The sequence below is a fragment of the Anarrhichthys ocellatus genome, unplaced genomic scaffold (genome assembly GCF_004355925.1).
Source record: "Anarrhichthys ocellatus isolate YVR2014 unplaced genomic scaffold, GSC_Weel_1.0 scaffold17, whole genome shotgun sequence".
In the NCBI taxonomy this organism is placed as follows: Eukaryota; Metazoa; Chordata; class Actinopteri; order Perciformes; family Anarhichadidae; genus Anarrhichthys; species Anarrhichthys ocellatus.
The window spans coordinates 4,246,809-4,267,715 of record NW_022280047.1 but is presented as its reverse complement, the minus strand read 5'-3'; the positions used below and the strand labels follow the sequence as shown (position 1 = coordinate 4,267,715).

General features: G+C 44.3%; 1 protein-coding gene across 8 annotated transcripts in view; it reads right to left on the bottom strand.

Annotated features, from left to right (window-relative positions):
* The window catches only part of pde4d (phosphodiesterase 4D, cAMP-specific), a 161,899-nt gene that overhangs the window by 6,284 nt on the left and 134,708 nt on the right, over positions 1-20,907 (bottom strand). For 7 of the 8 annotated variants that reach the window (XM_031856231.1, XM_031856233.1, XM_031856229.1 and 4 more), the window contains 5 exons: positions 13,511-13,702; positions 10,916-10,952; positions 10,733-10,809; positions 10,249-10,298; positions 6,490-6,602 (listed from right to left, as the gene is read on the bottom strand). In XM_031856231.1, the coding sequence (XP_031712091.1) occupies positions 6,490-6,602; positions 10,249-10,298; positions 10,733-10,809; positions 10,916-10,952; positions 13,511-13,702 (469 nt within the window). Of the gene's footprint in view, positions 1-748; positions 6,465-6,489; positions 6,603-10,248; positions 10,299-10,732; positions 10,810-10,915; positions 10,953-13,510; positions 13,703-20,907 lie in introns of those variants that run through there. The other variant, XM_031856236.1, reaches the window with a different exon arrangement.

The following is a 20,907-nucleotide window of genomic DNA, read 5'->3' as shown; positions in this document are numbered from 1 at the left end:
ATTCCGGCTTCAGTCCAAATGCCTAATTTATGTATATTGATTAAGTATACATCAATATTGATCACTTAAAATAGACCATTACGAAACTGCAGAGTGCTTTCTGCGCAATTGTGTATCGACATCCTATTGAGTAACACCCACGGGCATTCATTGGGTGGCTTTTTAAAATGGAGACACAAGAGGCAGAGAGCCATCTGTGGTGTGCTTTTGTCAGATAGTAAGAGCCTGTAGAAGAGAAAAGCGACAAATACATGACATGTAGAGCTGTATTAACAAGACACATACGTTATGTATTATTATAACAAATAAGAGCTCACTGAAAAAAGATAGATTTTTGCTTTTTTAATTAAAATAATGTGGCTAACCTAACAAATATCCCCCAGAACATCAATAAAATGTGGAGCATCTCAACTACCGAGAGGATTGCTGACCTAAATAAGTCTCCACAGAGCTCCAAGAGTTGCTGATTTATTCCAGTTAAGAGCTTAAAATAACCGAAATGACCGACGAGAATTTAACAATTTACAGGTGAAAATGTCTGCCGTTTTAAAATCAAATTCACTTCAAAATGTAACTACGTATGTTCATCTTTGCCGCACCTCCAGCCATGTCTTACACCTTTCAAAGTACAGTGCCAGCGTTATCAGCTCTTTCCATCACAGATGTATCAAAAAAACAACAATCACATTTAAATAGGTGTAAAAAAAAATAATTAATTTAAACAGACTAATCTGAGACCACATCTTACCTTTATATATCCCCAGGACACAGAGAGTAGATAATTAGCTTCAGGCATTTTGACAAAGGAACACAAGATATCCAGAAACAGAAAGGTACAGCTTTACAGCCCAAAACACAGTTCGGATGATGAAAGCGCTAGACTGCTAGCAAAACAAAAAACGTCCGCAGCTCTGGCCAGTAAAAGACTTCAACCTGAAGAGCCTTTGAAACTCGGTTCAATGTCCATAAAGGAAGCATCACGTTCTGGTCCTGCCAATATCCACGGAGAGGAGCCCACGATGCAGGAAGCAGAGAGGAAAAGCAGATTCTGAGAGAGGAGCAGCGGGAACGTGGCTCCCCAAAGATCCGTTGAGACCACACACTGTGACACACATGACATGTGCACACACACACACACACACACACACGCACACACACACACACACACACACACACACACTCAAACACATACGCTCAGATACAGGGACGCACTGCTGAGGTTGTGAATAATTGATGGTGGTGCGGATGCTTGGTAGATGCCAAAGCACCAGGACAGCACAAAAAAAAAGAAATCTGTCAACAGCTTCCAAACAGGCCTGATTGCCTGCCCGGCCGCCTCTGTGTGTATGACACAAGCTCCCATGTGAAGAGCAAAAGCTGCTTCTCTTGCTGTGTCACACAACAGCAGCAAATCAGGGCCCAGATATGGAAGAAGTGTGAGCTCATCATCACCTGTGATTGGCTTGGATTGGAACAGACTTGAGGTCACCTGCTGTGTGATTGGCTGGGACTGAAGTCAGTGGAAAATCTACCTCTTCCTTTTTCCTTCCATTCCTGCAGTGAGGCGGGATGTGGTGATGCGTGTGCGTACGTGCGTGTGTGTGTACATACAGTACATGTTCGTTTGTGTGTATGCAAGGCATATTTACATTACATGCACTAGTACATGCGTGTGTGGGTCTGCGTGTTAACTGACCTAACCTTCTGTTCAGTATGATGTACGAGCACAGGTTACCTCATCTAACAAAAGACAAACTGAGGTCTGCTCTCACGCCAGTATTCATGGGAGATGAGTCACAGTAACATCACTATTGAGATGATGTATCACATGAAAACCAATTAATCTTGCAAAAAGAATGAGCGTCACAGTTATCTGAAGTGGGCTCAGTAGAACAGAAACTGAAAGCACAGAGTCCACATAGGCTGCTGCGTGTGTCACTGAGCTCAAGAGGTTGTCGCTTTGGTTGGAAACAATTCGCCATGTAGTTCTATACAAAGCAGATTCAATTGAATTCAATTGAATTCAATATGCTTTACTGGCACGAGTGTAACAAAGACAATATTGCCAACGCATTGAGTAATAATGCGACTGTGGCTTCATCATTATGAACGACCCCTTTCACATTGTCACGTTGCTTTCACATGAGATTAGGGCCCCACAATTAAGGCCAAAATGATAATCATGACTATTTGTTTTTTTTAATCAAAATTGAGATCACGATGAGATCGAGATTGACACGAGCACTTCTTTAAGTTCCATGTTGTGTGCAAATCTATGCATCGAAATAAGACTGGTCCTTATTCACAGCCCATCTCTTAGGAGCAAAATAAAGCTGCACCAAAACTAAAACTGTGCATCAAAACATGACTAAAATGAAGGTTCTTCCTCCCCTTAATTTAGAGTGATATACATTAGTCGTCTACTTTGGACTGCTGGACAACATTCAGGAACGTTTTTCACAGAGTGCCTCTGAAGGGAAAGCATGCAGTGGCATGACGGCTTATCAAAGGTGAAGCCATGTGCCCGGTGGCTGGCTGTCAGTTTAGGAAGTGCTTGATTTGATATGCAGCGTAGTTTTCTATTTATGGAGCACACATTATAAACATCAATATCGCAGTCAATCATGTTCATTTAATTGTCGGAAAATCAAGATTAATATCAGCCCAGCCCTACATTAGATATGTTGTTACTATACAATATATTGATTATGGACGCAGTAATAATTATGGGGCAGCATGACATTAAATGAAACAGAATAAAGTACAGGTAACAGCTTAATCTTAAATCAGGAATCTACAGTCATTTGTGAGAAGAGGTTTTTTTCTTGGCGTGTGTGAGCACATACGTGCACATGCATGTGTCATGTGTCTGTGATGGTCCGGTGGCTACATGGATTGAAAAGGGACCAAACCTGTCTCTGCCTACTTTACACCTCTATAGCCAGCCTGGCACTGTGAGTAATTTACAGCTACGCTGGAGCAGATGAGACAACTGGCTGACTGAGATCCAGCAGCTTTGATTGACTCTGAGCCAAGCAGGCCAGCACAGGCCCACCCCACACACACACACACACACACACACACACACACACACACACACACACGCACACACACGTAGTGTACTCGCCGTAGAAGCCCAGAGTTTAAACAAATACAACGCCCACAGACAAACTCCCTCCTCTGTCACACAAATACACACACATATTGATATATTGATAGCTTAGCCAAGAGGTGTGAACACAAACTATTGGGTTGAAATTGGAAAGTGTCACACCAAGGTTAGCTGTGACTTGTGTGTAATTTGCTCTTCGGCAGAGTGACCAGAAATATCCACTCCCTGCTGTATATAGCCTATGACACCTCCAGATCTATGTTGCACTCGTTTCTTTTCTCACATTACAGATTTATTCTGGTGGCAGTAAAGTCAAAACTAAAAAGCATCATCAAAACCTGAGCACAAATAAAGATCTGCAAACCCTGAATACAACTATTAAGAGCTTTTGCTGCAAAATAACTCAACCTGTCTGATGGCGTCAGAGCAGCACAGTCACATGAAATGGACAGCGGTTTCACAGAAGTATTCGTGTACGTCAATCTACACTGATCATGAGCTGCGCACATCTTTTTCCAACCTAAAGAAGCAGATTACCCGATTGGGATCTCCACAGGTGCGGGCTGTGTGTGCATGAGCAAATATCCCAACATTGTGTATAGCCGGCAAAACACCTCGCAAAGGCAGCTGTATTGAGCCTGAACAACTCAAAGAAAAGGAAATGAACAAGTATTGATGGAGGGTGTCCTGGATGACTCACCTGTGGACACAGCACACATCAGAGGCTGGACTGGACAAAATATATATGGTGTCGCCTCAAGATGGGGAGTATGTCATTGAGGTGTTGACCAAATGAAACAGAATCCAATATTCATTAAGATGGCTCTGTGTTGTGGGGGATGTATAGAATTTGCACCAACGCACTTTGGCCAGGTTTAGCCAGGTTGTACTGTATGTGTGGCGGCCGGATGCAGGATCTAGGCATGTGTTGTTTTTAGTGATTGCATATGTCACTTTGAACAGCTAGACATTTACCTCACCAAGGCTGCAACACGGGATGGCAATATTGAAAAGATATTCAAAGATTAAAGTATATTTGCGGTGTGTTGTATCTGAAAATGGACCATGTTTCACAAGTACCCCCCCCTGACGAAGTGATGGGATCCACGGTACATTTAACCTGTTACTGCCTGAGCCATGGTTCAACAGAGGCTGCCAACACTCTGGATCATAACACAACCAAGACGTTGTGGGACGTTTTGCTCCAGGAGATCTTCTCCACACTAGAAACTACTCTTTGTGCATCTTAGTGGGTTTGAGCTGTTAATCAAGAGTATCTTCCTTGTCCTACATTGTTACCTCTGGAAATGAGCAGACAATGAAGAGGCGCAGAACCAGAGGAAGACCAGGTGCTGATTCTAGAGACGCCTCTACGCCCACACAAAGGGTGGAACTGTATCCACAGGAGCATCCTACACTAGAGCCACCAGATAAACCACCAGCGCAATACCCGCCTCAATACAGATACGGTTGTCTCAAAGGCTATGTCAGATAGAACAAATTGTGCTACATTTCTATTGAATCGTGTATAATGCTGTGTATTTGTATGTATTTCAGCTGCTGTATGAATGCTGTAACAGCAATAATAACATTGAACATGTCTTCTCTCTGCTGTGAGATCGTTTGGGTCAAACAGGTGTGCCACCTTGTTTGACCTACTGTTATAGCAGCCCTGGGGCTTAACGGAGTAACTCTGAGAGTGCTGATGTTCAGAGGTGACATGCATTATTTCCCTAGGTTATGTCAGAATCTGATTGGGGTCTTTACTTAGGGATGTCCAAAGCAGAAGGAACTGTACTGCTTCCACAAAACAACAGCAGCTGTACAACGTGGCTGCTACAGCACACATATGGATGGTGATCTACGCAAGAATGTCACTGGGAGTCACCTTCAGATCCAGTGAGGTGCAGATTTAGCTGCAGTTTCCTTCCTTTTACATCAAGGGAATTACATTCTGTTTAATCTCAGAGTCTCCGTCATTGATGAATTAAGGTTTAAGTCGAGTGTTGATCAATGAGAGTCTACAGACACGAGTAAGAGCTCTGTGTGGGAGGTGTGGGGTCTGTAGTACCTTTGATGTGTGTGTGTGTGTGTGTACGTGTTGGTGGAGTGAGACATCAGGCTGGTTGGGCCTGTGGCTGTTGCCATGACAACTAGAGATAGTTGTCCTGGTAAGTAATAGTGAGGCGGTGCATGTTACGGGGTTTTTTTTTTTCTTCCTTCCTTTAACCTTCTCACTTTCACGCGAGGTAGATGTGCCGCTCATGCACGTGACCGTGGACACATCAGCGTTGGATGTGTGCGTTCGAGCAGTTCCTTTGTCTGTCCGTCCTGCCTGCCTCTCGTCGTGGTCCATGCCCCCTTGTGTGACATCACAGTGTGTGACATCACTAGAGCTGCTCAGCATTCAGAGTGGCACAGCAGCCTCCCTCCACACACACACACACACACACACACACACACACACACACACACTAGAGGCGACTGAGCATGTTCACAACACAACTCCCTGCCTGCATTATGATGCTGTCACTATCACACAGAGATAATATGACAGAAACAGTCCAACGTGAGCTTTGATGGCTGGGTTGCTGCAAAAGGCATCACAACACATAATATCTACAGCCACGTAATGATTGCAGAAGAAGTGAGCTCCTCAAGCTCAAACAGAAACTGCTAAGTGTTGATACACTCTTGACAACAGAACAAGGAGAAGGGCTTGATGGCAAAGGAGCAGGTCGCACACAGAGGAGGTAATGTCTATTACATATTAAACTACACCTGTTCAAAAGAATCAAATCAACAACGCACAACGTATTGGATCCATCTCCAGGTGAAGTTACGCTGCACATCAGCTTGGCCTGTCAGTGAACAATAAACACCGCTTCACTGCCGCTGAGTGACCATACAGTATATAGCACATCGGCAGATTTGTAGAAATATTCATTTGTAATTGTATCTTTCTTCATTGATGTGTGGAAATGCCGCTGTAGGTGTGGATGGATTACAAAGTCTGTTTTCACGAGCACCTCCCTTGTCTGAAGTTAACCTGTGAGGACCAATGCAAGTGTCCGCGTCAGTTCATCACACCCACAAATAAATTCTGTTACCTGTAACAAACACTCGATGTATAATATATAGTATATAATAGTATAACCTTATACAGATTAGTATGTATACTATACATCACATATACCACTATCTATTAATTCTGTTCTCATCAGCCACGTACAAAAAGACACCACAGTGAATCCTGGGTAGCAGCTTCTGAACATGTTTAAATAAATAACAAAAACAAAAAGATATATCAGACGCAATCATGTTGGCCTCCAGAATTAAACTTGAAAAGTTGGAGGACACTTTTTTGTTAATCTTACCTTGTTGGAGGCCATCTCGCTGACAGAGTGTCTCGTCTGCAGCGTCTCCAGCTGGTCCAGACACCAGTCCAGCTCCTCCAGGGTCTCAGTCGCCAGTTTCTGGTAGGCCTCCTCTGCAGGGGCAAGACAGGAGGGCAAGTGGTCAGTAAGGGCCCGCTTCAGAGGGCTAGGGGACGGTCCAGGCCCGGGGTCTCCCACCCCACATACAGCTAAGCTGGGATACCCCGAGAAGACACATGGGTGACTCTTCATACTGGACAGGTGAGCCAGCTGTGCGGGCCTGGCAGTGGTCCTGTATCCTAACCCACAGTCTGTGGGTTAGGTAGCAAAGCTAACTGACTCCCTTGGAGAAAAGAAAACTCCAGTGCAGTCCTACAGTTCAAATCCTGGATCCTTCCTTTGAAGAATAAGTCAGATACAATCCCAGGGAGTACGGTTGCACGTGATGAATGGCAAGCAGCCACTCTGAGTCAGTTCTGGGTGTCCAAATGAATGTTAACAGCAAGAAAAATCACACCAAAAAATACAGAGGTAACCCACAGAGCGCAAGGAGCAACAGCGATTTCTCAGAGATCGCACACAAACAGACTCATCCCCTATCTCTCCAAACACAGCACACATATCACACTCAGGTGTGTGAGGTTTACGCTATCAGTCGTGAGAGAGATGTAATTCCAGTCATGTAGCAGGATGAACAGCAGTCTGCTGAGCAGGCCCATGTCTGCCAATGTGGGGATGGTGGGAAGACAGGGACGGTGGAAAAGAGGATCCAGTGAGAGACTCAGAACCAGTCGAGATCCATGTCAATACAGTCCAGCAAGGAACAAACACTAGATGGTTCACAGCATCCTGACATGGTTAACAAATACAAAGACATCTCAAACACACACGGACGCAAACAGACACGCGCACGAACACACACACACCAGACGAAATGCTAACCATAACACATCATGATTTTGTCTCCTTAGCCTCTCTGTCAATGAAAATATCCATCGTATCCGGGAAGCAAATGGTATAATCCGGTGCTGTGTATGAGTGTGTGCTGGGTAGTGTTTCCTATAAATGCTGTGTGTATAGGGGGTGGGCTGCTGTTGCTTCGGCGTCCCTGGTAGCCAAACGTGCTGTTCTCCCCCCAAGCTGTACCTAAAGCCTGAGAGGACTGCACCGTGGATGGGGAAGGGAGAGCGACAACATGTGGACTGGAGTAATAGAGGAGTGGAGACAGAGCTGGGAGCTCCCTATGATGTGTGTGCCTGCATGTTAATATGTGTTCACTGCTCAGCATACAAACACAACACAACACAGAGGTAAACAAATAGATGGCTGACGATATGGCAAAGAATGTAGAGCGTCACCGTAACAAGCCCCGCATCAGAGCATCCTCTAGTTTCTTTTCATGTGAAATTCAAGACATGCCTCTCTCAAAGTCAGCCTACGTTAACAGAAAAATGTCACCTTGTCAGAAGCCAATTAATATTGATGCCTTGACTCATTTAGGAAAGCACAGGCTTTCAATGCTGTTTGATCTGGGGGGGGGGGGGGGGGGGGGGGGGTCACTTTAGCTGTAATTCAATTACACACACACACACACACACACAGAGAAAACAGTACCAGATAAAAAAAACAGGAGGACCACATTTAATCATGCAATATCAACATTTCGGTTTGCATTTAGACCCCATAAAAGCCTTTATTTAGGCTTGATTCATATTTTTAAACCAACCTTTTATTCTGGGACAATTCATTCTTTGACTAAATGTTGCAGAGTTTGTAGGTCTGGGATGCATGTGTAGTTTTTTTAGCACCTGAATATTTCAAAGGGCACATGCTCACCATTTTTGTTTCAATGCATGACTATTTAGTGTCTAAGCACGACCACTGACCATCTCTACACCTCCTATTCTCTAAAAGATCCCCCCTCTCCCGCTTCATTGTCTTTGACAAATGTTTCCCTCCCTCCTTCCATTGGTCCCCTTCCTCTCCCACACTCCTCATTTCCTCCGCTGATCTCTGAACATCCTTCCTCCTCCCTCTTTTGTCTTCTTTCCGTCTCTCTCCTCTTTCTTTCTCTCGGTCTCCCTTTCTCTCTCCGTCTGTATCACTCCCTGGTGTGGTGTCGGTGGCTGGGGTGCTACTCTTTCTGACAGCAACTGCACTGACGTCAATGACATTCTTCTCATGCTTAGTGCGACATCAGACACCGGAGCTCGGAGAGGCCACTCTGCTGCACAGACGCAGAGCTGCAGCCAAACTATGTACCGGAACAGTTCGACAGTGAAGTCGGACTGTGAGACGGAGTGGAGGAGAGAGGAGGAGGAGGAGGAGGAGGAAGGGGAAGAAGGAGAAAAATATGCAGAGACAAGAGGACAAGGGAGGCTGGACTACTAAGGAAGAATACTGATGTGATATCAATTGTTTTGATAATTCATATATATTGTAATTTTGTAGTGCATCAGCCCAAATGTTTGGATATTCAGCAGCTTGTTACATTTTAAGAGAGCAGCTTGATCCCTGTGACAATTACAAAAATTGTTGCCCCTTTTAAATAATAAATAAACAGTTGATGTCGTCAAACCAATGCTGTGGGGATTTAAATTATATGGATGAAAGAGAAATAACAATATTGGTAAAATATCCATCTTTTGTACCTCAACTCTGCCCCATATGGATAGAGAAAGAACTGCCCGTCTCTTTAAATCCAACAACAGATTTTAAGAGGCCCGGGCTATTTAAATAAAATAGCCTACTTATTTGGGACTTGATATTATAATACCCAAAGCCCTGTTGTTTCCTTATAGAGTACAAGATACAGTAGAGTCATTTGGAGAAGTGGCCTCACTCGTATTACGATAAACTTTACATCCACAATACAGACCAAGAAAAGCTTTAGTAACATTTTGGATTGAGCGGGGTCCGGGGACCCTCAGGGGGCCCTGGCACTCTGTCAGGGAGTCTGCGAAATAATGTGCTATGAATAATAAACTTGTGCTGCATCATTGAACAGTGCCTATATATGCAGATGGAGACCATTTTCACCAATAAAACAAGTATATTGTGTGCATTACTCCCACCCACGCTAGCTGTGGGCCAATGATGGGCTCTGAAATGATTGACATGCAGCAAAAAAGTCATAATTTTAAAGCGCCTACTGAAAGTCAGCTTTAGACTGTTCCAGTCTTATTACTGTTCATAAGATGTTCAATTACTTGAAATGTTGGCTATAAATGCACTTTGAATTAAACCACTAAAAGGTATATAAGTGGTAACATTGCAAATGTCCCTGCTGTGGGACTAATGCAGGCTTTTCTCATCTTATCTCATTTTAACACGATTCAAATTGAAAAGTGTTTCTGTTTATCACTATGAAACAGGTCTGAAGTACTTGGGTCAAAAAGTTTTAAAATACAAATAGTACTAAGAGTATAAATGGCAGTAAGCATGTGCTTAATCGGTGTTTTGATTATAAGGGGGACCGTAGAGATTTTGTCGTCCATATTTGAATTCTGATCATGTTGGATATTATGTTCATGTTCTCTGGCTCCCTGCACAGCATTTCTGTGTTTGTCAGCCCCTCATCACCACCATGCTGATATCTAACAACAGGCAAAAACATCACTATAACAACACCAGCCTGCTTTATATTGATTCTATAAAGGCCTCCAGTTTTAAGTAGAAGAGTGCATACTGCTACGACCAATTATTCTAGTGCAATGCCACTTTGAATTAAGTACCCCTGCTCTTGCTGTCCAAACGTACCTGTAAAGGTGGTCTTGGTGATGGGCGGTTGGTTACACATGGGTGATCTCCTGCCGGGGACACACACAAACAAACACTAAGACATTTCCTTCTCAAAACAAAACGTTTTATTCTCTCTGCATGACTCTTAGCAGTAAATAAGCACCGTTTCCCTTAACTCGTTTCTACACATGTAGGCAGGACAGACTATTGCTGCTGTTGTTGAAGTCAGCTACTCAATAAGAACAGCAGAGGGCGAGCAAAGCCAGACTGTGAGTAGTGAGCACAGTAGACGGTGCAGGTAGGTGCAGCATGTCATCACTTATTGTGGAATAAGTGGAATTATAGTGGAACATCTTCGTCATAAAGTGACTGTCGTCATTTATTGGGATATGCTGGCATGTTGCCCGCTACAATCTTTAATTCAGTCACACCTCCCTCTTTGACAGATTTCATTTCTGTTTGAAAAAAACAAACAAACAAAGCAGTAAAGCTTGCAACTTACTTATTGGCTGCCCTGTCTTGCTGTAGATTAGTTAATGCACCAAAGTTGTTTCGTACAGTTCTCAAGCTGGCAAGAACCTGAAGGGAACGCGATAGATTAGGACCGAATCATACATTATCATATTTATGAAAATGTAAAATATGTAGACAATACAAAAAAAATAAAAATGGCGGAAGCCCTCACCTGTGCAAACGGCGTTACAATCATATCGTCCCCGTGACTGAAAGACACAAAGACAGTGGCTTTAATGTGAGCTGCAGATCTACAGTATATTGACATTCGACATCAGAATACATCATGTGCTGCAAAGGTCGAGGGGAGGAGGGGCAGGGAGGAGCAGGGGGGTCATCACATTAGATTAGTTTCACCATCCCTCATCCACTCAATCACAGTGACATGTTCACTCATCACATCAGCTACCAGCTGAGGCCCTACATCACAAAACGGGATAGTTTCAACAGTCTGAAGGGATTTATGGGTGGACGTGTCTCTGTACACATCAGGTAGTTTAGCGACTGCCATTTCGAAGCAAGGACACTGTAGAACCTGCAAGCTGTCTTTTCACTTGCTGTACAGACATGTCCCTCACGCAGTCGCCCCTCCTCCACGTCCTTCCCCTCTCTGCCCTTAACTATACCCCATAGGCAGTCGTTATTTCACATGTTTATTGACTTTCATTTATCCAGGTAAACATCAGCTGAGCTCTTTCCTAACTTCAACACATGGAGCAGGCGGAGTGTAAGGTGCACGTCAGTGAGCATTGTTGATTGGGTGGAAAGCGGTACTCATTCAAATCCAGCTATAGGAATGTTGACAGTAAACTTTGAGTCAGACTCTTGCGCCCCCCCCCGGAGCTGCGTTACGACTGTGAACATAGTCAACATTTGTTCAGGTGACAGTGTTGTGTTAGTGTCACGGAGCTGTCCTCCTACTGGTCAGTTCTACAAGACCGCAGCCACACCACGTACACACCCACGTGAGCTGACATGCCTGGCGTGAAAGTCAAAAGAGGGGCAGGCTTGTCATGTGCTTCCATCACAAGACAGATAGAAGGTACTCGGAGTAAAGACGACGTTCTCTCTGAGAGCGAAGGACAGAATCTGAGTCAGGGTATGGCTGTTCTCTCTGGACTATGTTCCTCTGAAGATGTCTCTTTGTTAAGTGCTTAGGGACATCCATCCATCCATTTTCCTCCGCTTATCCGGGGTCGGGTCGCGGCGGCAACAGGCCAAGCAGGCTGACCCAGACTTCCCTCTCACCGGCAACATGTTCCAGCTCATTCTGGGGGATCCCGAGGCGTTCCCAGGCCAGCTGGGAGATGTAATCCCTCCAGCGTGTTCTGGGTCTTCCCCGGGGTCTCTTCCCAGTTGGACGTGCCTGGAAAACCTCCAGTGGGAGGCGTCCAGGAGGCATCCTAACTAGATGCCCGAACCACCTCAGCTGACTCCTTTCGACGCGAAGGAGTAGCGGCTCTACTCCAAGCTCCCTCCTGATGACCGAGCTCCTTACCCTATCTCGAAGGCTGAGCCCGGCCACCCTACGGAGGAAGCTCATTTCGGCCGCTTGTAACCGCGACCTTGTCCTTTCGGTCACGACCCAGAGTTCGTGACCATAGGTGAGGGTAGGAACGTAGACCGAGTGGTAAATTGAGAGCTTTGCCTTCCGGCTCAGCTCCCTCGTCACCAAGACGGTCCGGTGCAGCGCCTGCTTTACTGCTGCAGCCGCACCGATCCGTCTGTCGATCTCCCGCTCCATCTTACCCTCACTCGTGAACAAGACCCCGAGATACTTGAACTCCTTCGCTTGAGGTAGGCACTCCGTCCCCACCTGGAGGGAGCAATCCAACGGTTTCCGGCAGAGCACCATGGCCTCAGATTTGGAGGTGCTAACTCTCATCCCCGCCGCTTCACACTCGGCTTAAGGACACATGCTATTTATTTCTTCATTAACTTGATTGTGAAGAATTTCATGAATAGTGATGTTGACACAAGTTTCATTGTTCATGCAACCCAGCAGACAAAAAACAAAGATATGAAAGAATGAAGCTTGAATGATTTGAACATAACTGGATAGTGGGCGTAGGTCAAAGAAGGGTCGTTGGTTTAATACTCCAGAGCAAAAAGCAGCATGAAGTCTAAGTTAACCTCAGGGCGTTCTTTTTCATCCTTTTGTCTATTTGTCTTTCCTTCAGGCTGAATCGACATGCTATATTTTCATTCAATATTTTTATTTCCTGCAGCACTGAGTGTACAGTACATGTAACTGGAGAGCCACCGCAGTGTAAAAAATTAGGAACGTGCTGTCAATATATACTGTACATCGACCCAGAAGATGCCAGCTGGTTTGTGTGGAGTGTGCTGTCTGGAGGCTGCTCTGCTACAGTTGAAATGCAATGGGGAGTTGAACATGTCACACTAATGCAGCGTCGTGAATAGATTAATTGCGGCACAAATATCCATTCCGTTATCCTTATGAGTTATAGAGACATATTCGGCAATTTGTCAAAATATCAGAGTCACATAAACTGTGCTTGCGGACACTTTGTGACTGACCACCTTGTTTATGCTACTGGATGTGGCTAAGAATAGACACCACACAATCAGCTGTTGGTAGCGTGGCAGCTTTAAGACCTGTTCTAATAAACAACAGCAGCCGTGACACAGATTCGGAGAGGCAGAAGAAAAAGCAGAATTAACCACATTCAGCACCATGGGGAGCATTTGGGTGTATTTCATGAAGGTTCAGGTGGAAGCAAGAAACGCGTTCTCGTGCACTCACATGTCACTGGCAATGGAGGAGTTTCGGGACATAGACTTGGGCGAGAGGTCGTAGTCACTGTCCGAGCGGTACAGGAACGACTCTCTCCGTTGGCTGTGGACAAAATTGGCCTGCAGGATGAGGCCTGAGCCCGGGCTGGCCATGGGGTCCAGGGGGCTGCGACCTGATGACGTGCCATTGTCCACGTCGAAGCTGCACATGAAAGGAAAGAGAAAAGGACAATGAAACAAAGAATGTACAGCTGATACTAATTGGTATTGTCATACAAAAAATGTCTTGCAGAATTTAAAAACATTATTTTGAGGGTATTTGAAAGGTGAAACAACATGTGTTATCATGTTCAACAAATATATAACATAACAATATTGTTCTTTCAACAGTTAAGAGATGAGGAGAAGGATGCTGTGATCAATTCTCCTCAGAATCTAAAACGATGCCACTTCTCCAGTCTTTTCCCGGAAAGATTCTTATAAAAGTGCACACTATGCATGAATAAATAAACTTCTAATAAAGTCCCGTCAGGAACAGTGTGTCCTTATGGCTCGTCGTGATGTGGCTAAACTACCCATATCTAAATAAATCACAGGCTTTATGCAAACATTAATTGCACCTTAGAGGTCTTGATGACTTCAGAGCTTACTCACATAAACCCACATGAATATTTCTTCCATCGCAGCAGCACAGACTCTGACATGCACTTCATATGTGGCTGATAAGCGGCTCCATGGTCACAAGCTGTGACATTCAAAACACAACATGACGTGCCTGCGCTGTACGTGACGTGCCTACCGTGTAGGCACGGGGGCGCTATCAGTCAGTCACTCATTATCTGGTTGATTATTGGATGGCTAGAACTAATGCAGTAATATTCAAAGCCATCTACATGAGATGTGCTGGGATTAAACTCTACGCAGTGCCACAGGGAATACCTCTGCTCTAACAAAGCCACTGACTCAGTGGAAAGGTGTTTTTAGAAACCAGTGACACCATTTCCCACTGGGATATCACGCCTTAGTTTCCCAGGTGATGACTAACGCCTGCCACCAGGGATATCGGCCTCATCACTAAGACTATTCAGCAATCACATAATCCAATCTGGTGTAGGTGCTAAAGTCAGGCGGGATTCCCCCGAATGCGACACAGAATACGCACGGGGATGATGCATACCTCTCTAGCGAAACAACCACACCTTTAATCCAATAGATGGATGGATACTTCATTAATAATCCCTGGATGGAATTTAAAACATTGTAGCAGCAATAAAAAGAAACAGATTCAAAAATTGTAAGCTCATGTTAGTGGTTTGTTCATGCAGGCATATGTATGTGAGAGCAGAAGATGTCCTCAGAACAGTGTGAACAGAGTGTTTGTGTCACATTCCCTCGCTGAACTCAATAAACTAACTTCTCAAACATTCCTTGTCATTACACGATGGGAAATGAGAAAAAAATGACATTGCCATCAGTCACCATCCTGTTTACCATCTTGAGCTTGTAAGTTTTCTCCAGGGTATTTCCCTTCCTCAACAGATGATTCACTGAGGTACCAGGTGCACGTTATTATCATTTGCATTCAGCGAGGTCGGTTTGTAGGTCGTGAAAATAGGGAATTGTGCTCATGGTTTGAGATTGTTTTGTGCGAGGCATTTTGGGAGGAAGAAGTCATTGTGCTTTCTCACATTTGAAACAAGACAGCGGGTTATCTCCGTGTGTCTGACCGACACACAGGACATGCCAAGCATATTTTCCACAACGACTAAATGGCTAAACGCTGTGCTATCGCTGTGTGATCTCTCCGAGTAGCAGCAGCTAAGTCAGTGTGAGCTTTGGTTGTGGAATGGGATAGTTTGGCTGTCTACCTGATGACTGAGGGAAGGACAATCGTATTGTCCTCTTCCCGGTCTCTAACTAGCTCTCAGACACACACACACACACACACACACACACACACACACACACACACACACACCGCAAGTTCCAATGACTCCCAGCAACTCTCCCCCAGTTTGTCTCATCTTGGACACGATGCCTCTGAGTCCTCATACTCTGTTTTTCTATATATAGTATTAGATCAGATGCATGTCAGTCTCAGCCAGTATCATCTCTACACTTACACGATCCACACCACCAATCCAATCCAATCCTCTTATTACATTCAGTGATCCATCTGTTTTCTTTACTGCAGGTGTGAAAGCTGTTATTCCAGGCACAGGTCAGTCCGTTCTCCAGCTGTTCCGTGCAATAAGAGTGTGTGTATCATGTTTGTGTAGCAGACAAACAAATATCTCAGATAGGAGATAGCAAAAGTGCCAAAATGTAACACCCAGCATATGTTTAACAACTGATTCATTATCACACTTACACGGATGTCACAGCCGAGACAGATTCTCAGACAAACCCCTGACACGTAAATCCACTCAGTGTGTGCGTGTGTGAGAGAACAGTGTGACTCCGCAGACACGCCTTCTTTGGGAGTGATCTTTGCAACTACTTTACTGAGGTATTGCATCAGCGTTGACATCATAGAGGGAATGACTGACCTTTTTCCCTGCTCTGACACAAAGCAGCAGGCTTTGACAAAAAAAAGAAGAAAAGAAAAATGTCAACACCCCTGTGACTGTTGTGAGAATCAACAAAAAGCACGAGTACAGCTCAGAGGGGGATTATTGTGGAGATGGGAAGTAAATCCAGGATTACTTGGAGACAAAGAGATGCCACAGTTTACCCAAAAAGGGAGTGATCCAGAACTCATATACGTAATTGGCAAGAAAAGGAAATACTTGATGCACAAACACTGGATGGATGACGAAGAGCTCTTTCAAGCAGCAAGAGACATCCCATCTGCTGAATATCAGTGCCGATGTAACCTCCTTGTCCATCATCAAAAAGTCACACCACCTATTGTTTTTATCTTTCTTTATATGTTTCCACGCAGAAAGAGAGAGGAAAGAAAGAGCGAAACTAAAAAATAAAGAACAAAATAACAAAATGAATTCATTCTTCACTACGGGTAGCAGTGAACAGGAACGTTTAAGAATAAAAGGTGATGTTTCCTGAATAGATTGTAAAATCCTCTGAGAAAAACTTGAATTTGGACTATAAACTCAAGTGGAAAGTCATTTAGCTACAATAGCCTGCAGCTACATGAACAGATGAGAAGACAGTCTGTAGGGACAGTGTTTCCCACAGGCGTAGAGTTTCAGGCTTCAGTTTAGGTTGCAGGGAAAACAGAACAAAGAGAGGGATTGTTTGTTGCTAGAACACCTTTCAGCTGCACTGTAACAGTGGTTTGCAGAGAACCCTCCGAGACCCATCGGTCAAACTGTCTTTCGGAAGCTGTAGCTGCCAAGAGTGAAGAAACTGCTATCGTATGAAGCTAGAAGACCTGATGAATCCATTGGTACCAGCCATGTCATACTAGCTAGTCGGGTTAGGCGCTCCTAACTTAGGCTTCAATTTTGCGAGAAACTGGAAACTGGCATGGTGATTTTCGGAGGGGTTTCCTGACCTTTCACCTCAGGATATGTGAATAAAAGTGAGTTGATTCGTACCCACAAATCTTTGTGATCATGCAGTTTGAGGGAAAAACAATGCAGTTGTTTGCATGCAGTACAAATGTGTTATTTCCGTCTTTCTAAACTGTTGTATTTGATTATTTCTGCATACTGGGCTCCCTCAACAGTACTGGAATTGCATATATTGAGTATGACTGGAAAGCCGAGACTCTTGTGGATCCAATAAACCTAATTGTATTCATGTGTGATGATGTTAGTCTACAAAGCAGCTCTTTCACATAGTGGGACCATTTTCTGAAACTTGACGTCACTGTATAAAATGACCTCTAGGATAATCGCAGCCTTGTGAAACTTTACAGCAACAGACTGAAGACCTGAGGCATTCAGAGGATGAATGGCCTTTATAGGTAAGTTGACAATAAGGGGGGATCTGAGCAGTTTCTACAACAGAAGCTCTCGCCTTCCAATCGCCAACAAATGCTTTCAGAAATCGCCCAAGTGTCAAAGGTTTTTGGTACCAAATCACGGCATGGGGTTTTCTACGGTGTTCCTTGAGATCTTCGTATATTAATGTTGAAATTTGGAAGGACTTTTGATCATTTTGATCATTTCTGTTGTGGTAAAAAACTGCACCAAATCTATGTAATGAATGGTATCAACCCAAAAATTGCTGCAACAACTTGAGACCTAAAAGAGCATCACATACTTCCATCCAAATGTTCTCAGCCATCTACTCTATTCAACGCTATTCTAATCAATAATCAATTCATTATCATTCCTGATTTATGAGTAGAACAACTTGACACACACTGCTGAGTTGCATCTCAAATAAACCTTCAGGTTCCAAGCTGTCACATGATGTACACCACTTCTATGTGGTATATACTATTGACCTGCTACCTCCCCCTAAAGATCAACTGTTCCCCCCTACAACACACAAACAGCCCTCTATGTGGCTCTCTGTGGAGTTAAATGTACAGTACTGTAGTTGAGAGGGCAGTGAGATAGACGAGTAGTGGCAGTTGTGACTTTATACAGTAGGACGCTGCTGGGTCACATAAGTGCCTAAGGACACCACACAGCTCTTTAATCCTCTCTCTCTGTCTTTGGCTCGCCATCACTTCGGTCTCGATCTTTTCTCTCCTTTTGCATCTATCCCTCCCTCTCTCTTTCACATGCACGCACGCGTCTACACACACACACACACACACACACACACACACACACACACACACACACACACACACACACACACACACTCCAAGTGGCATAGATCGATGACTCATTCATTTTCAGCCCTGGGTCACTTGAGCAATTACAAACACCACAGGAATTGACAGCGCTGTGAGGGGACGTACTGGGGAAAGAGGTCAGGGCATAAGTGTCTTTGGTAAATAATCAGCTGAGGGGAGGATAGTGAGGCTCTGTTTTCCAAGAATCATTCAGAGGTGGTTGGCCAGAAAAGGTCCAACAAGGCAGGAGAGAATAGGCAATACCAACATGATATGTTTCTCTCTTGTCAAAGAATATCCCTCGCAAAAAATGCTTTCTCTTTCACTAAAACTAGGACACGAATGTGGAAAGAATGACACAAAATGGGCCATAAAGTGCAATTATAGATGTGTTTGAAACGCGTGCTGTGATGTTGATCAGAATAGAGCTCTGTGTTGAAGTAGGGAAACAAGGGAAGATGACACTTGATGTATTTTAGAAAGCTGTGAGGACAAAGGGGAGCAGGCAGTGGTGAAGGGAAAAGGAGAGACTTGTCAGAGCTGTTTGTGTGTGTGTGTGTGTGTGTGTGTGTAGTGTGTGTATTTATGAGGATTGTGAGGAGTGTGTTGCCTCGCATGCTTGCAAAGTGCCGGTATGTGATCCTGAACAAATGCGTGGCAACCTTGACCATGTTCTAACTGCAAAGCAGCGACTCATTACAGAGGGAAAGAATATGGAGACCAAAGACGAAAGAGTTGGCAAAGATGACGCATAAGACATACTGCAATGCAATGGAAAAGCTGTGTTTGGCTTTTTTAGCATTGAATGCTCTGTCAGAATATTTGCCTTGTTTACTTATTGTCTGATCAGACATTCAATGATCTTAATCAGAATTAATCAGAATAAGATAATAAAAAGAAAGCGTTCGGTACAAAAACATGATTACGTTCCTTTGGGACTGAAAAAAGAATCATTTGAATCATACCTGAGTTTCAGCTCTGGTACCGTATCAAATAATTTAGATGAGCTCTATGGTGGGTGAAGTGTGCCCAACTACGAATGAGAAAAGAGATGAGCAAAAGACAGAAAAAATTCAGTTCTGCATCTTTTTCTCCACCTAAGCTTACACATACAACCGTGACCCTAATGTGACAGCACATGTGAGCGTCAGCTAATTCAGTTTCATCGCTAAATACTCTCTTTGACCTCCTGGCCAGAAAACAGCTCCATGAGACAGCGCGTTAGTGTTCATAAACCTCTACTTCTAAGCACTGTCCTCGCCATCTTGTATAGAATGTCAACAGAGGAGTGGGCGGGGCCAAGCACTACCGTACCACCAGTAAATATGATATAGAGGTTACAAAAACAAACTAGTTGTGAGGAGGCCAGCACCCACAGGCCTGTCAGGCCAAGCAGATAAGTGACTGATCACTTGTTGATAACCAAAACACGTTTGCTTTTTGTGCCACATACTCATACAGACACAGGAAGCCACCATGCAAACACACATGCATGAATTAAAATGAACACCAATCGGGCTGCGAATGCAGGCAAAATTGGTCTTTGGCAGATAATTAGTTAAGGACTGAGCCACAAAGTTATAGTACAATGTTTTGTCTGTGAAAAATGATCCTTAAGGGTGTGCTCTCTCTCTCTCTCTTGCCCTTGTCGTAACACTACTTTAGTGCTCGCTGTCACTGCGCCATTCAAGAAACTCAGTCAGTCATGAGAGACATACAAAGAGGTCACTATGGCAATGTAGCACAATCTCAGGTCACATGGTTCAGTAAAGTAAACCAGTCTTGCTTCTATATGCATAGAGATCCACTTGACTATGAACCTATTTTCAGTCCTATTCATCATAATCTCAGGTCTGAATCCCTAAAGGTCAATTTGGGAAAATATGTCAGATAACGTGCATGTTGTCAGGCCCTATGAGAGGCCAGATAACACGTAACCTTCAACATTCACGGCCTGCCTGATATGCCCGACTGCGGACTGAAAAAGGCCAGATGCAAACACTTGAGTTCAAACTCACACGTACCCCACTTCTCCACGCTCACCATAACACTACTCCGCCTTTCAAAGTGGGAAAGAGGAGCTAAAATAAGTGTGGCGCTAGAAGGATTTTATAAACATCTGTTCATTTCCAAATCCTTCCATCTTTTGCCAAACTCAAGCTAAACCGCTGGAGGATACCCAAGAGTCTGCGTACATGAACCTGCGCCTACACAGTTGGGTGGAGTCGGGGTTTGGTCGAGCCGGGGGCCACGTCACTCACCCGGACCACGTCACTGTCGAAATACGTGAGCGCACAAGCGCTCATGTAAGCACGCAGCTGTCACAGACATACAGCTAAGACACACATCCACAGATGCTTAACTTGTGTGTTTGATGTACCTGTCTTGATTAGAATTAGCCGACTTAGAGAAATAATGCTTACCTCTTCCTGCATGACACATGCATATGCTGCACAAACACACTCACCCGAACACAAACAGCTCAGGTTTTTTGAATAATACTAATGGCCACAAACCTTGTAAGCTGAGTGTTAACAGTTGTGAAAGACACAGCGGGGAGGAGAATTCCTGAAAGAAGCCTTGATACAACAGTAAATAACAGAAGAGAGGAGGGCAGGACAGATGGAGGAGGCGGTATGCTTTGTCCAGCT